The sequence below is a fragment of the Tachypleus tridentatus genome, chromosome 11, assembly GCF_004210375.1.
Source record: "Tachypleus tridentatus isolate NWPU-2018 chromosome 11, ASM421037v1, whole genome shotgun sequence".
Taxonomy (NCBI): domain Eukaryota; kingdom Metazoa; phylum Arthropoda; class Merostomata; order Xiphosura; family Limulidae; genus Tachypleus; species Tachypleus tridentatus.
In genome coordinates this window covers 17,891,508-17,907,689 of record NC_134835.1, presented here as the reverse complement: position 1 = coordinate 17,907,689, position 16,182 = coordinate 17,891,508, and the positions used below count along the sequence as shown (strand labels likewise).

Here is a 16,182-nt window from a genome sequence, read left to right as displayed (position 1 = left end):
GAAAATTCATTATTTTTTTTTTCTCTTATTTGGTGGAACAAAGCTAAGTGTCTTACATAAAACGTCTAGTTTGTTTGTTTGTTTTGGAATTTCGCACAAAGCTAGTCGAGGGCTATCTGTGCTAGCCGTCCCTAATTTAGCAGTGTAAAACTAGAGAGAAGGCAGCTAGTCATCACCACCCACCGCCAACTCTTAGACTACTCTTTTACCAAATAATAGTGGGATTGACCGTCATATTATAACGCCCACACGGTTGAAAAGGCAAGCATGTTTGGTGCGACTGGAATTCGAATCTGAGCCCCTCAGATTACGAGTCTAACGCCTCAACCCACCAGGCCATGTCGGACCATGTATGGTATCAAACACTCGCAAAATATAGAATAGTTATAATTTCTTACATAGATCAACTAAAACTTTGTACTGTTTGTATTTTATGGGAACGCTTCTGAAGCTTAAACTTGTAATACTGAGTGTCCAATTTGGTAAAAATAAAAACTAAATTTAATGTTATTGTGTCTCTTATTTCTGTATTATATCTATATTCATTTGTTAATTATGAGTTATTATGTGACTCAAAACTGCTGCTTTGTATATTATAGATGTCAGCAGTGTTCATTTCGTGTATGCCATGTGTTTTGTGTCGAAGAACCGATGTGTTATTTCTTATTACAATTTTAGCTTAAGATGAATAAACAAAAATTTCGAATACATCATATTAATTTTTTTCAACCTGAAGCAAAATCAATTCATTGTGTTGCTTTTGAAAACAACACAAAGAAACTTGCTGTTGCGAGGTAAGCATTGTAGAATGAATCTTATTTTTCTTTATGTTAATACTATTCAGTATTACTTTTAGGCCTAATTTTATGAATTCGAAATTAAGAGAGCTTCCTTACTCATCAAGCTAGTTATGTTTAGAAGCAAAGTTAAACATAAATACGCATGCATCTTGACATAAACTATTTAAGTTATAAAAATAAAGAATAATTTTAATATATTTTTATTGATTTGAAAATGAAAATAACCATTATAATTTTATTTTTTAAATGAACTGAGCATTTGCTTTGTATCCAAATTTTAAAATTTAATAAATATTGGAAAATATGTACCTACCTTTGTATTATTTTATCATAGGTTTAGTGTATTGTACGAGATGTATAACAAGTTTAACTATGACATATAGTGGTGGTAAATAAATATATAAAATTATGACTTCTTTAGCAGCAAGTAAATTAAATGTTAAGTTTACGTAAGATATTTTTGTTAAAATATGTAATTAAGTGAATGAAAAATGCAGATAAGAAATAGAACTATCAAGTGTAAATTATAACTAGTCCAATTGATCTTTTAAGTTTCCAGTACATTGAATTTTCTCAGCCCATACCAACCGTTTTTACATATATATTCATCTTTTAAGCTTATTACAGTAGTTTTAGCACTAAGACTGTTATATACACATCAGGTTCTAACAAGTTGTTAGTAACTTATTTTTCACTAATCACAATAAGAATGTGCCACAATTTCATAATTTTGGTACATGACATGTACAATAAATATTTTAAAATTCAAACTTTATTTCACCAATAATGATCACATATTACAGTTGTAAGAAGGTATGATACACATTGTTAAACAGTTAACAAAACTTTAAGTAACATTCAATCATATGTGCTGTGCAGTTATGTTTTTTTTTCTCATGCATAAGGAAATCAGTTATTTTCATGATGTATTTAGATTCTTTAGGTAATAATTTTGATCATAAAAAAGTTTTTCAAACAGTTTTCAAAGATTTTAAAATGGAGAAAGCATTGCTGTACTTAGTATACATTTGTTGATTTTCATAAGTGACACTGAAATGATTTGTGTACTTGTTTGATACAATCATCACTGACAGAGGGCCTTCCAGTACTAGATTGCTGTAACACACTGCCTGTCTCCAAAACTTCATCTTTCCTTAGACAGTTGGTTTCTGTGGTGGCTCTGTCCTATAGTGACATCTGTATTTATGCTGTACCACAGTCACTGATTTGATCTTTGCAACCCACAAAATGAAATGAGCCTTTTCTTGCACTGTTGTCAGTTTACAGATAACACTAATCACTGGAGTGAAAGATACATGACAATAAAGCAGTTGGAGTTGGGCTACAAGATGTTGAATTTGTTTAGTTATTTAAGTACTAATTTTTAAGACCTTATATTTTACAATCTGCAGATGATACATGCTAAATTTTATAGTATTTATACAATATGAAGATATATATGAAACTGGAAATGACTTTTTAAAATAATTGTAAGGAAAAAAGCAATATGATGGAACTTTTCCTATTGAGATCAAACTTTAATTACGTATACTTACAAGATATTTTCATCTGAAGCACAACCTTTACATTAATGTGGCTAACCAACAAATTTTCATAAGAACTTTCTTGTGTGTATTTTTAAATTAATAGTTGAAATTCAAAAGAAAACACATAAAATAACTTGATAATTTTTTTTTGTACCTAATTAGTGTGATTAGCATTTTTTGTTTTGTTTTTTAGGTCAGATTTTTCTATAGAGATATGGAATCTTTCCAATACTCATTTCCTAGAAAGTGTAAGTTTTAGTATTTTCTATTTATATTCAGTAGTCAAAACTAGACATTATTATATGAACTAAAGATTGTGTGAAACACTTATTGATCATTCTAGATTACAGACCTGTGTAACATGTTTCAGATATTGTGATAATACTGTATTCTGACAGAATAAATAATTTCTTTGTTTTTTAAGGTGACAGTGTGTTCATATACATCTATTGAATGTTTTATATACAATGCCTTCTTTTCTTTAAAACAACATTGTTTTAATATCTAGTATTCACATTGTTTTATATACAAATTAGAACTAAGTATTTATTTTAATTAAATTTCATCTTACTAAGCTTTTTACTTTTACAAGATTTACATGTTGAATGTTCATAAATAACTCACTCCTTTTCTTTCACAAAGATTGAATAATTATTAGGAGATTAAATGACTTATGTATCCTTGAAAGTTGTTATAATTATTTAAAATTTTATTACTTTGTTTTGTATCTGTGTCTTTTTGTAATTTAGTCAGTATGGTACATGATAAAATCATGTTTCAATTAAATGTTATGGAAAAGACAACCAAAACTATGATGTATCATGTATGTGTAATAAGCAAATGTTATTTAAGTAAGAAGATTTATTTTCCCTGAAAGTGGTCTGAAGGTCACCTGGAAGGGTCACTTGTTTAAACAATTCTCGCCACAGTAATGTGTTGTCTGTCAGTCAGTCACGTAAATGACTTCACATAAGGAATGCTTAACTTTGCAGTTTGTACTGTTGTGACGTCAGTAGAACTTGTGCATGTTGTGAATCGTGAGAATAATTATGCACTCTATAGGTTATAACACAGAATAAAATATGAATTTCAAAAACAAATAAAAATATTTGTTACTCTCAATTTTGGTTTTATTTACTCTTGAAACAGAATGCTTTCAGGGATCTAGCAGAAGTACATCTAGTTATCAGAAACTGTTTGTGTGTCTTGTACCATTTAGGTGATACCAGGTGACCCAAGCAGTTCAGTAGAAGCTGTAGTGTGGTGTAATGGTAGACTTTTTTCTTGTGGACTTCAGGGGTATATTTCTGAATATGACCTCTTACGTCTTGTCCCAAAGGTAAGCTAAATACTTGTGTTTATGAATAAGTAAAGTAGTATTGAAGTTGAAAAAGGGGTATATTTCTGAATATGATCTCTTATGTCTTGTCCCAAAGGTAAGCTAAATACTTGTGTTTATGAATAAGTAAAGTAGTATTGAAGTTGAAAAAGGGGTATATTTCTGAATATGATCTCTTATGTCTTGTCCCAAAGGTAAGCTAAATACTTGTGTTTATGAATAAGTAAAGTAGTATTGAAGTTGAAAAAGGGGTATATTTCTGAATATGATCTCTTATGTCTTGTCCCAAAGGTAAGCTAAATACTTGTTTTTATGAATAAGTAAAGTAGTATTGAAGTTGAAAAAGGGGTATATTTCTGAATATGATCTCTTATGTCTTGTCCCAAAGGTAAGCTAAATACTTGTTTTATGAATAAGTAAAGTAGTATTGAAGTTGAAAAAGGGGTATATTTCTGAATATGATCTCTTATGTCTTGTCCCAAAGGTAAGCTAAATACTTGTGTTTATGAATAAGTAAAGTAGTATTGAAGTTGATATTTTACAATTATCTTTCTGAAAAAAAACAACACAAAGAAACTGCTATAGAATGTGAAATTTTGTTAAAAAATACTGTCACTTTTCCATAAGGTATGTAAAGGGCTGATTGATAATGTTTTTAATATTGAAAAATCATAGGTTATGATACAAACATGTTCTCACATATGAACAAACTGAGTAAAAGCCAAGAAAAGTTTTTATTCTGGCCAATATTTCACTAGATATAAATCTTCTAAAGTTCTTTATTTTTCAGTTTTTTTGTTTTTTCATTGACTGGATATGCATTTTCAAGTTTTATAGACTGAAGAAAAACAGGACAGCTTGGCCATCTTTATTCAATGAAAACAGATTGGCACTTTTAAGTTCACAAAGTCTAGCCAAACTGACTCAACAAAAATGGTCTGGTAGGACAAAGAATAAGTTTGGACATTTTCACTCAACAAAAATGGTCTAGTAGCTCAACATGCCTTGCCATCCTGACTTAGCACTTAGTCACAACATAGAACCTGAATCAATGAGAAAACACTGGAAGGGTAGAGTTCACTAAGCCTAACCCTCGTAGTTAAAACAAAAAAAAATGTTTAATTTGTATGTGAATATCAATACAAATATTCTGTTCAAACCTGTGTGGTGAACTTGGAGCATATCTGGCTCATTGCTAGAGTGATGGAAAGTCCAGAGATATAAATAAATTTAAAAAAAATCAAAGCCCACTAGAAGTTGAAGTTTACTAGTAAAGTAAAGGATGCTGGGTTTTACCAAAGAAAAAATAAAAGATGCTAAAAATTCTTAACATCTCATAACTCCAGAATATTGAATTTTGTGATGAGTGTTTTATGATAAAGTGAAGAAAATGACTGAAGTGTAAATAACTGTTTTCCAGCACTTTGTAGACAAAGGAAGAAATAGAGATTTTACATCTCATTAAATTTTGTTTTTGCTGAAGAAAATATGGAAACATTCTGTGAATGTTGCTTCTAGCCTCAAGATAGTTACAATTTGGGATGAACTAAATGGGAAATGGAATAAGCTTTTTAAACTCTAAAAAAATTAATTATCATTTATCTTATCAGTTGCAGTAAGATGTATTACTTTCTAATAAAGTTGTTTGAGTTTTTTTTTGTTACAGTTTCCCTGTATAGTTTGTGTACTTGAAAGGTAGGGCAACCTGATAGTTAGCTTATTTTTTGTTTTGTAAAAAACTTTGATAAGCCATACAACGGATTATTAATATTTATCAGTTACCTTTATCTTAAAGCATAATTGTGCAAGCCCATCTTGAAGTAAAATTTATTAATAGTATCTCGTTTTTAAATCAAAGGAGCAATCCAAACCATCAACATTACAACAGGTTCCTTTATATAAAATACATTTATATCTTACAACCTTTTGCTTTCTGCCATCGACCAAGTTGATCTATTCATCTATTACACTTAGACTGGATATAACTTCTGCTTTCTGTCACCAAACCTTTTATGTGCTGTGATGTTGATTACGATGAGTATACGAGTCACACATAAAACCAAAATATTGCAGTTAATCCCACTAGTTATTTCATGTTCTTTGCAGTTTATAACAGGAAAAAATATATTGATAGCATTCACTTTAAAAAAAACTAACCAAAAAATATAATGTGGAATATATGAAATTACTCGATAAGAACAACATGGGCTCCAGCAACAGTGAATGGTCTATAAATTGGTAATTAAAGTGACGTTTAGAAATTGTAAATATAAATGTTGGAACCCCTTGGTGTGGATTCCTGTACATGGTGAGGGGACCTTCCAGGGAAGGTTCTATTCTTTCAGTTTACCTCCTCTGGGATCTAAACATCCACCCATGTGTTTGCCATGCATGGTGGCTTGTGAAAAGGAGGAGAGTATCCTGATGGTTGAGGGGTCCAGCCCTATCACACCACTTTGGGCTTCAATTCCTGTAGACAGGGGTCTTTGGTGGCCCCTAGGGTCAATTGGCTGGTCCACTTGGGCTAGGGTCAACCAAGTACCAGTGTTAGATGTTCTCAATAGGTGTTGTGGACATTGTACATGATGCTGGTGTTTGGGTATCGTGCTCACAAAACCCTGGCATTTGGCATTACTGCAGTGTCCATGTTTGGCATTGTAGTGTGTCCTTTCATAGAGCTCCATGGTGGGTGAGGTCAGTGGGTACTGAATTTTTTTTTTTTTTTATGGATCCTCCAAATAAAACCTTAAATACAATACTGAAAAAACAGACCAAAGGTAACGACCACATCTTGAAGATTCTGAGCAGCAATCTTCAACATCTGTAACACCTATACCTCATTTTCTTATAATACATTATCTTTCAGACAAACCTTTAGGGCACATGCCTCCCTTTTTAATTCAGAAGAGACTAGAGGGACTTACTAGCTCTCCAAAGTCAGTCAAAAAAGCTTTGCTCTAGTGACATATTGGTGGAAACATCCACCTCTAAACACAGTGAACTCCTCTTGATATACCTATTGAGGTTATGCCTCATGCTACTTTGAATTCCTCATGAGGAGTTACTGTTGAGAGGGATTTGATGAATATCCCTGAGTCAGAGATTCTTGCTGGTTTCTCCAGCCAAGGTGTATCTCCACTCACAAAGATGAAATTATGATGCCAACCAATGTCCTCATTTTAACATTTACATCACCGTGTCCACCTTCCACCATTAAGGCAGCTATCTTAAATGCAAGGCACAGCCATACAATCCACACTCTGTCAGATATTTTCAGTGTCAGCAGTTTGATCACTTGAAAACATCATGTTATGGTTTCTTGACATGTACTCATTTCTGTGGCAAGGACCACTTTCGTTCTTGACCTGAATGGTTGGATGAAAAAGAGGTGCAGCATTTGAAGAAGATTGAAAACATGAGGCTCAAAAGTTGCTACTTTATATCAGGTGTAGACTGCTGCACTTCGTTCCATTACTATAGTGGGAGTGCAGACAGATCTCTCTGTGCCTCCAAAAGAATCATTCTCAAACCAAATGAAGTCTTTTGAGTTCCATGTTTATAAAAGCTGATGAATCAACGTCAACACCCATCTCTGTACCTAGCATACATTCCAAAAAACCCCAAGATCCACTTCCTTTCATTCCTGATATGGGTATTTCCTCAGGTACATCTTCTTCTCTCACCTAAAGATGCAAAGCAATCATTCATTCATGTTCTCAGTCACTGGGATCCTCTTCCAACAATAAAGACCTGCCCAAGTGACTTGGAGCAGGACCCATGGAGGTCGACAGATCTCCCTCAAATAGAAAAATATGGTTGTAAACAGAAGGGCTCTCCTCCCAGTTCACCTACACATAAATAAAAATGGCCATCTTGATACAATGAAACTGTTGAGGTTTAGCTTCTAATCTGTATGATATCAAAGCACTGATTGCTAACTACCATCCTGTATGTCTACCTAACAGGAAACATTTCTGAAACCTGCTGATACAGTCACCTTTTAGCAGCTTTCTCTGTACAGAAATTACAAGCTATGTGATGGACGAGTGCATGGAGGGGTGGCGCTATTGTTGATCAGCATGTGCCCACCCTGCCTTTGCCACTCGACACACCCTTGGAGGTTTTAGCCATGCATGTTTTCTAGGGTCGTGTCATCACAGTTTGTTCTCTTTACCTGTAGCCTGGAGAGACTTATGATCAGTCAACTCTTGATGCTCTCATTCAATAGTTGCTGTTTCTCTTTTTTTTCAATCCTGGGAGACTTTAATGGACATCATCTCCTCTGGGGAAGTGCTGATATTGATGGGAGGGGCCACTCCATAGAGCGTATGTTCTCTGATCACAACCTTTCTCTTTTCAATACTTGTTCTTCTACTTATTTTCATGCTCCTAGTCAGTCCTTTACTGCTGATCATCTCTCAGTTTGCTCCTCTTCACTATTCTCCCACTTTTCATGGAGGCAATGATAATTTTCCAATAACTTTGATAGATACTGGCTGTGGTTGATGCCACCCAACCCAAGTTCCCCAGATGGAAGTTGGATCAAGCAAAATTGACCTCTTTCGCTGCTCTCGCAGAACATGATCCTGCCATTGTCTCTAGCCCATCAACAGACGATGGTGTGGCAGCAGTAACTGACTGTATTATACAGGCAGCTGCTAAATGTATTTCTAAAACCTCGACACCTTTCAACAATATTCTCATCCGTGGTAGAATCCTGCCTGCCACATGGCATGGAAGTCTCAAAGATGGGCTTGGGATACTTTTCATAGGTATCCCACACTCTCGAGCCTTATCACTTTCCAGCAGGCACGTGCTTAGTGGGTAAAACAACGAAGCCAGAAGGACTCTTTAATTAAGTTCACAACCAGCATATCTTCTATCACCATTTCCAAAGTCATATAGGGCAACTTTCAAAAGTTCAATGGGCAATATAATTCTGTCCTCCTCTTGATCTGATGGAATTTGACCTGGCCCTTCATTGATCTGGCAGTACATCAGTTGGACCTCATGATGAACACTCAGGGCTATGTTTTGAGTGTCACACTTTTCAGTATAAAAATTATTGCCATCACTGACTAACTCTCTTTTAATGTTGCAAATGTGCTCTATGTCAACGACTTTTACATTTCGTGTCAGTTGTCAAATATGAGGTATATTGAGCAGCAGCTACAAACTGCCCTCAGTACTTTACTAAAGTGGACTACAGCAAACAGTTTTAACTTCTCTTTCTCTAAAACCATTTGCATGCACTTTTGCTGATCCTGATCCTGAACATCATATTGGTAAAGTTGTGCTACCTATGGTCCCCGAGACAAAGTTCTTGGGGTTTATCTTTGACTGTAAGTTGACTTTTATACCACACATCAAGCAGCTATGGGTCAAATGTACAAAAGCAATGAACATCTTACATGCCCTCTCTTCCACCACTTGAAGAGCAGATCAGTTTTCTATGCTAAAGATATATCATGCTCTTATTTGATTGAAACTAGACTATAGATCACTGGTTTATGGCTCTGCCAGGACTTTGGCCTTAAAAATTCTAGATCCTGTTCATCATCAAGGACTTTGGCTCTCCACCAGGGTTTTCTGCACTTCTCCAGTTCAGAGTTTATACACAGAGTCTCATGAACTTCCTTTTTATCTCTGCTGTTTGCAACAGTCTTTACCGTATACTTCAAAACTTCATTCCTTACCAAAGCATCCCACCTGGGGTTGTGTTTTCCTTCCTCAGTGGGCCATGCTTTTTCAGAACAGACATTCTGCCATTACTTCTTTTGGCCTTCGTATCCAGGTGCAGTTGGATAAATTGGGTGTGTTCTTGGATAACATTGCTGTATCCACTGGTCAGCCTGTCCCACCATGGCTTCTTACAGTCTCCAAATGTGACCTGTCTTTAAGTCATCTGAGAAAAACAGACACTCCTGATTGGAAATACTGTCTGTTATTTGCTGAACATCTTTCGAACCATCCTTCCGTTCCTGTTTATACAGATGGTTCAAAATCAGGTGACTGTGTGGGCTCTGCCATGGTTTGGTGGTTGCACACAGAATCCCCTCTACAACTTCTATGTTCACTGCTGAACTGTATGCCATTTCTCTTGCCTTGGATCACATAGAAGCTAAGCAGTACTCAAACTGCACTATTTATACTGACTCTCATATTTCTTTGCTGGCCCTGGAATTGCTTCACCTCAGTTCTCACCCTCCTCTCACCAATATTCAAAACTGACTGACCGATTTCTCTTCAACATCTACTTCTATCCAGTTTTTCTGGATACCAGCTTACGTTGGTGTTCATGGGAATGGGCTCACTGTCGCAGTATCACTGCTGTGCCTGTTCTGTACATGGACTGTGGTCCTGTATTCAAGGCTCGGCTCTATGTCAGTTGCAGTTGACTTGGAGTGAGCAACATGAAAATAAACTTTTACAAATAAAACCCTCTATTGGACTTTGGCCATCTTACTTCCATAAGGATCAGAAAGAGGAAGTTGTCCTAACTAGACTACGCATTGGTCATAGTTTTTTAATTCATTGTTTTCTTTTATCTGGGAGTGATGTACCAGTGAGTTGTCTGTGTGACACTCAGGTCACAATAAGCCACATTTTACTGTCCCAAGGTTTGTCCATAACGTTAGACAGTGTTATTGGTGATGGTGACACTGTCCACCTTGGAAATGTTTTTAGTTTTTTACAAGGCAGTTAATCTTTTTAATACCATTTAAGTTTTTCAATTTATACATTACACCTTTTTTAATGTGGTTCCTTTATAAGAATAACATTATGTCTAGTTCGATTTGAAATTAGAAAATGGTTGTAACATCAAATAATTCCAAATGAGAACTGGAAAGGCCAACTTCAAAGGTCTATCCCTGCTCTTTGAACTACCTGTTAGTCATCTTGGTGACTTAAAATAATTAAAATTTTGCTTCAAGTCTTTCAAAACTTGTATTACTTTACTTTTTGAAAATGGCCATAACATCATATAACTTGAAACTAGGCCTGGAAAGGCCAACATCAGGTGACTAATGGTAGTTTTAAACCTACTTGAGTCTTCTTGGTGAATTATGATAACTACAGTTATGCTACAGAAAGTCCTCTACAACTTGTATTACCGTAGTTTTTCTCTCATTTCTATATACTAGATATAGAAATTGGATTTAGTGCTATTTATGTTTTCAATTCAAAAATTCAATTTTATTCTGTTTTACCTTAATTTCCTTTTATGTATTTTAATAATTTTACTTTAATTTACCTTTTTACTGGATGTTTGGTGCAGATAAAATGCTTGTTAGTTTTAATGATGGTGTATTTTGTATTACTCATTTAAATATGTCTAAACTTATGTTTAATATATTTGCATCTAAGAAAATGATAGTTTTTCGTTTTGTTCAGTTGTTTATGTTGGAAGTGGTAATTTTATTCATCCTTTTTTCACTCTGAAATTTTATTGTTCCTGAAGTTTGGACATAGAAAAAAATCAAACCCTAATGAGTTACTTGATAAGTTTTCAAAATTAATTTGTGTTTCCATTTGTTAGAAACTTAACTAAAAATATTGCCATCAATGCAAATTAAGTTAAAAACTTTTGTATTTAAATATAGTTAAGTTGTTTTATTCAAAATGTGTATTTCAGTACTCTGTTCCAGTCACATCAGGACCAGCATGGTGTCAGGGATTTAATGAGAGGAAGTCACTACTTGCTGTAAGTATAGGCATTCGTTATTTCAGTCTTGTACAGAGATACTTTGTCGTAATTAAAGACAGAGAACATGTAGTTAGGACATTAAACTCTCAATTTGCCGTTGTGGGTTTCAATCTTCATACCACCAAGCATGGTCACCTTTTCAGCCATGATGGTATTATAATGTTAGTCAATCCCACTATTCATTGGTAAAAGTGTAGCACAAGATTTGATGGTGGGCAGTGATGACTTGCTGCCTTTCCTCTAGTCTTTCACTACTAAATTAAGGACAGCTAGCACAGATAACCAATGTAGCTTTATAAAAAAAAAAAAACTAAACTGAAACAATATTAATTCTCTTACTATTGGCTCAGTCAGTATGACTGACCATATGACCTCTTTCTACTCATTCAAAGTCTTTATAGATTTGATACTATTAACTTTTAATATAGTGTGTATATCTCTCTGAAATTTGGTGGCCTTTCACTAAACATTATACATTTCCCTATACAAAAATTATATTCTTTGGTGAAATATTTTTATACAAACCAAAAAAAAAGATTTGTTTTGAATACTTTGTGTGCACAATGATTTTTATTCTTGCCATCAGTTGTTCAAGATGTTTTATGTTAATGGTAGTAATGCACTAAAGTTTTATTTAATTAAATAATGCACCATTGAACATAGACTAATAACATGAAAAAGTGTACAATTTCCCTTAAATTTCATAATTTTTCTGGCTGTGTAACCATATGACAAAAGCGATTGCATATTCATCCAAACTGGTCGTAAGTATCTTGTCGGAATGTTGCTTGATCATCAACCATTATCTGTTCAGAATGTCATGGAATATGTCATTTGATAGATGAAAAACTTGACTTTCTATTGGTTGTGTATAATATATAATTAAGTGTAAGAGAAAATAATGAACACATGAAAGGTGGATGTGGCAGGAAAGATCTGATTTTCCTTTGACAACTCTGTAACCAAGCAAAATTGAAGGCTATAGAAATTAGTTTGTCTGAGCAATGATTTTTCTGAAGTGAATAATTTACAGTTATGTTCTTACTGCTTCAATGGGTGGTTGAAAAAACACAGAGAAGACAAGATATTTTGATAAAATATGTATTTCATACTGGGGCAAATTCAGGCTTTTAGAAATATTTTATTGAAGAATTAGGAATTTAAAAGTTGTATGGAATTAAAGTGTGCAATATTAACAAATATTTTATTCTTTATTAATTGGTACAATATAAAAAAAGATAAGTTTAATAAAACTTTAGACGTAAGACATTAAAACTTTCTGCTATGTGCAGTAAATGATACTTGGTGACAAATAGTAAATATGGATCTAGATTCATATGCTTGTCTAGTGATATCTTTTTTTTTCAACTTCTCAAAACTTCTGAGGAAGACTATTTGGGCTCCACTTTCCAGGCATCTTTCAATTTTGGTCTTTTACATACTACACTTCTTCATGAGTTTTTCTTTTCTATATTTTATATAACTTGTTGGTTAGTGCACATTCTGGTTTTGCTCTCTATTCCAGATGTGAATAATTTTATTATTCTGAGAAGTGTAAGTCTTTGTGTTTTTCTCAGTGTATTTGTACTTACCTGTTACCATTATGTCTGAACTAGCATACCGTACACCACTATTAACAGTACACGGTCACACGATCGTTAAGAAACTAAGAAATTTAAACCAATGAATTATCAATAGAAGAAATGACATCTATTTTATTCAACAATGTAGAAAGGAACAATTAATCCCTAATTTTGTAAATGTAAAACTTTCAAAAAATTTTAATAAATACACAAACATTATCCATAATTTACAGAAAAAACTACTTAAAGCCACGTTGAACAAAAAATACAAAGAATTACATGACTTACAAAAAATGAACCTAGACCATCAACTGGCATGCTGCATTAAACCAGAGATTTACGGACTTATACAACGAAACATAAACCAAATCAACACTAAGAACGACAGAGATAAAAAGATCTGCCACAACAAAAACTAGAAAAATTAAGATGCAAACAACAGAAAAGACACCAAAACGACAAACCGTTGACTAACCTCATAATTAACAGATCCGACAGACAATTAAACACAGACGACATACATCTACTTAACAAAGCACTCAACTTCGCAATAGCACCTAGGTACATTCCAACCATAGAAATCAAAACATGTTTAGAAGACCTAGCCAGGAGACTTGTGATACTTTCTACAGAGAAGAAAAACAAGGAAACAACCAAAACAACCAACAGAAAGAAGACAACTTAGATAATTTTATTGACATCCAACAGCCAAACTTCCCAGGTAAAATTACAAATTTATATTTTCCAGTAACACCTAAACATCTTAAACGGTTTTTTCAAAGAATTTTCTCACAAAACCATCAACATAATTTCACAAAACAGAAAACTAAAAAACAACCTTCCAAAAAGAGACATTAATTCCATTAAAAACCTAAAACAAGACAAAAACATAAAAATTCTAAAAGCAGATAAAGGTAACGCTATAGTCATAATGAACACGAATGAATACACCCAAAAAATGAAGGACATCCTATCAGACACGAACAAATTTAAACCAACACACACAAATCCAACAAAGACACACGAGATGCAACTGAACAAATTACTACTACAAATGAAAAAAGCCAACACAATTTCACAAACACTTTATTCCTACCTACGTAAAACTGACTCACGCACACCACAAATATACGGCATCCCCAAACCTCATAAACCAGTTTGTCCATTACGACCAATAATGTCCACATATGAATCATTTAATTACAATCTTGGTAAATACATAGCATGGGCATTCTCCAAATATGTAACATCAGCCAGCTCATTCATCAAAGACTCTTTTAATTTCAAGTCTAATCTAAATCAACTTAATCATAAAGCCTTAATGGCCAGTTTCGATGTTATATCCCTCTTTACAAAAAAGTTCCCACCACTGAAGCCTGCAAGATAGCCTTAGAACTCTATATCCGAGACCCTAACCCAACTATAGGCATTCCCAGTAACCAATTAGCAACCCTCATAGAATTCACCACGATAAAGACAAACTTCATGTTCAACAACCAAAACTTATATACAAACAAATGGCCTAAGCATGGGCAACCAAGTATCACCAGTTCTAGCCAATATTTTTATGACACAAGTTGAAACACAAGCAATTAACACAGCATTACATCCACCACTATACTGGTACAGATATGTAGATGACACGGTTGTGGGATTCACATCAACAGAACACATACTTAATTTATTCAATCACATTAACTCTATACATCCCAACATTAACTTCACATGTGAACAGGAAGAAAGCAATCAAATATCATTTCTTAACCTCAAAATTACAAGAACCGATACACAATTCAAAACAGAAATCCACCGAAAAATCACCCATACTGGACTATACATTCCTTGGGACTCAGCACATGAAACAAAACAAAAACTCAACATACTAAGAAACAAATAAACACAGCCATAAACCTATGCTCACCAGATAAAATTAACGATGAATTAGACAAAATAAAACAATACTTCATCAACATCAATAAGTTTCCTCCACAAACCATAGAAAACATTATATGCACACACCTAGACAGAAAGCAAAATCAACCAACAAAAGTAAATATATCTCACGAATCAAAAAATCATGAAACCATATACTGCTGTATACCATATATTCCTGACATCAGCAGAAAAATAACCAACATTTGGCAAAAACTAGTAATAAAATATGACATTCCAGTTAATACCAAATTTATTCAAAAACCAGGCACAAAACTGAGGTCTATACTATGTAAAAAACTACACTTACAAACACCACACCAACATTATTTATAAAATACAATGTGATAACTGCGACGATTTCTATATTGGAGAAACGAGTAGAAAAAATGGAAACCAGATTCAAAGAACATAAAAAGTCACCTTCACACGTTTTCGAACACTGCAAGTCAAATAAACACAACATAACCATAGGAAACACTCAAATACTAAACAAAGAAACAAATATAAACAAATGCAAAATTAAAGAAGCCTTACTTATAGAACAACTGAAACCCAAAATAAACCAATATAAAGGAACGCCTTTGTACCTATATTAATATAATAAAATAAATAAATTATATATTCAAACATCTAACAACGCCCTCTACATTCCGACACTCAGTCACACAACCCCTTTCAAACATGTGATCAGCTTCCGGTCAGTTATCTCTTTCTTTATGAACCTGACGATGACCGAAGAAGGTCGAAACCTTGTTCGCTCTTCTATGTAAAATATTTTCTCAACCCAAACGAGCCGTTTTTGCATATATATGTATCTTTTCTTTCATGATTCATCAGACTTTTATCCATGTCTGTTTACCAAAGGTGGTAGTCTGCCTTATACTTTTGGTCTCTTTGATGTGGTGTCTTCCCTTCCTACATTTTTGTTCCTTATCTTTCCCAATTTTTTTGTTGGTTGTTTGACAAAGGGTTGTCCACTTTGGTAATGTCTAGCTATCATGTGGCTTTGTCAAACACCTTCCGTTTTCTAACGTTTTGTCTTTCCCTGTTGTTTTCCTCCTTTTCTACTCATTTTGAGTCATGTGTCATCCACATTTTTTTTTCTTTGCCTGACTGGAGTCTCAGAGTTGTCCCTTATGCTCTTTCCCTTTACCTCACCCTCTGTCTACATAATCTTTGTACCATCTCCCCTCTTATAACTTATTTCCTTCTCCTTGCTTGTAGATGTTGTTGTTCGGATATTTCTGTTAATCATATTATCCACATTTTC

At 33.9% G+C, this 16,182-nt stretch overlaps 1 protein-coding gene across 3 annotated transcripts in view; it reads left to right on the top strand.

Moving 5' to 3' along the window:
* The first annotated feature begins 584 nt into the window (after nt 1-584).
* The window catches only part of LOC143231723 (U3 small nucleolar RNA-associated protein 4 homolog), a 55,355-nt gene continuing 39,757 nt past the window's right edge, over nt 585-16,182 (top strand). For all 3 annotated transcript variants that reach the window (XM_076466338.1, XM_076466339.1, XM_076466337.1), the window contains exons 1-4: nt 585-794; nt 2,541-2,595; nt 3,567-3,686; nt 11,323-11,391. In XM_076466338.1, the coding sequence (XP_076322453.1) occupies nt 685-794; nt 2,541-2,595; nt 3,567-3,686; nt 11,323-11,391 (354 nt within the window). In that variant the 5' untranslated portion in view covers nt 585-684. The remainder of the gene's footprint in view (nt 795-2,540; nt 2,596-3,566; nt 3,687-11,322; nt 11,392-16,182) is intronic.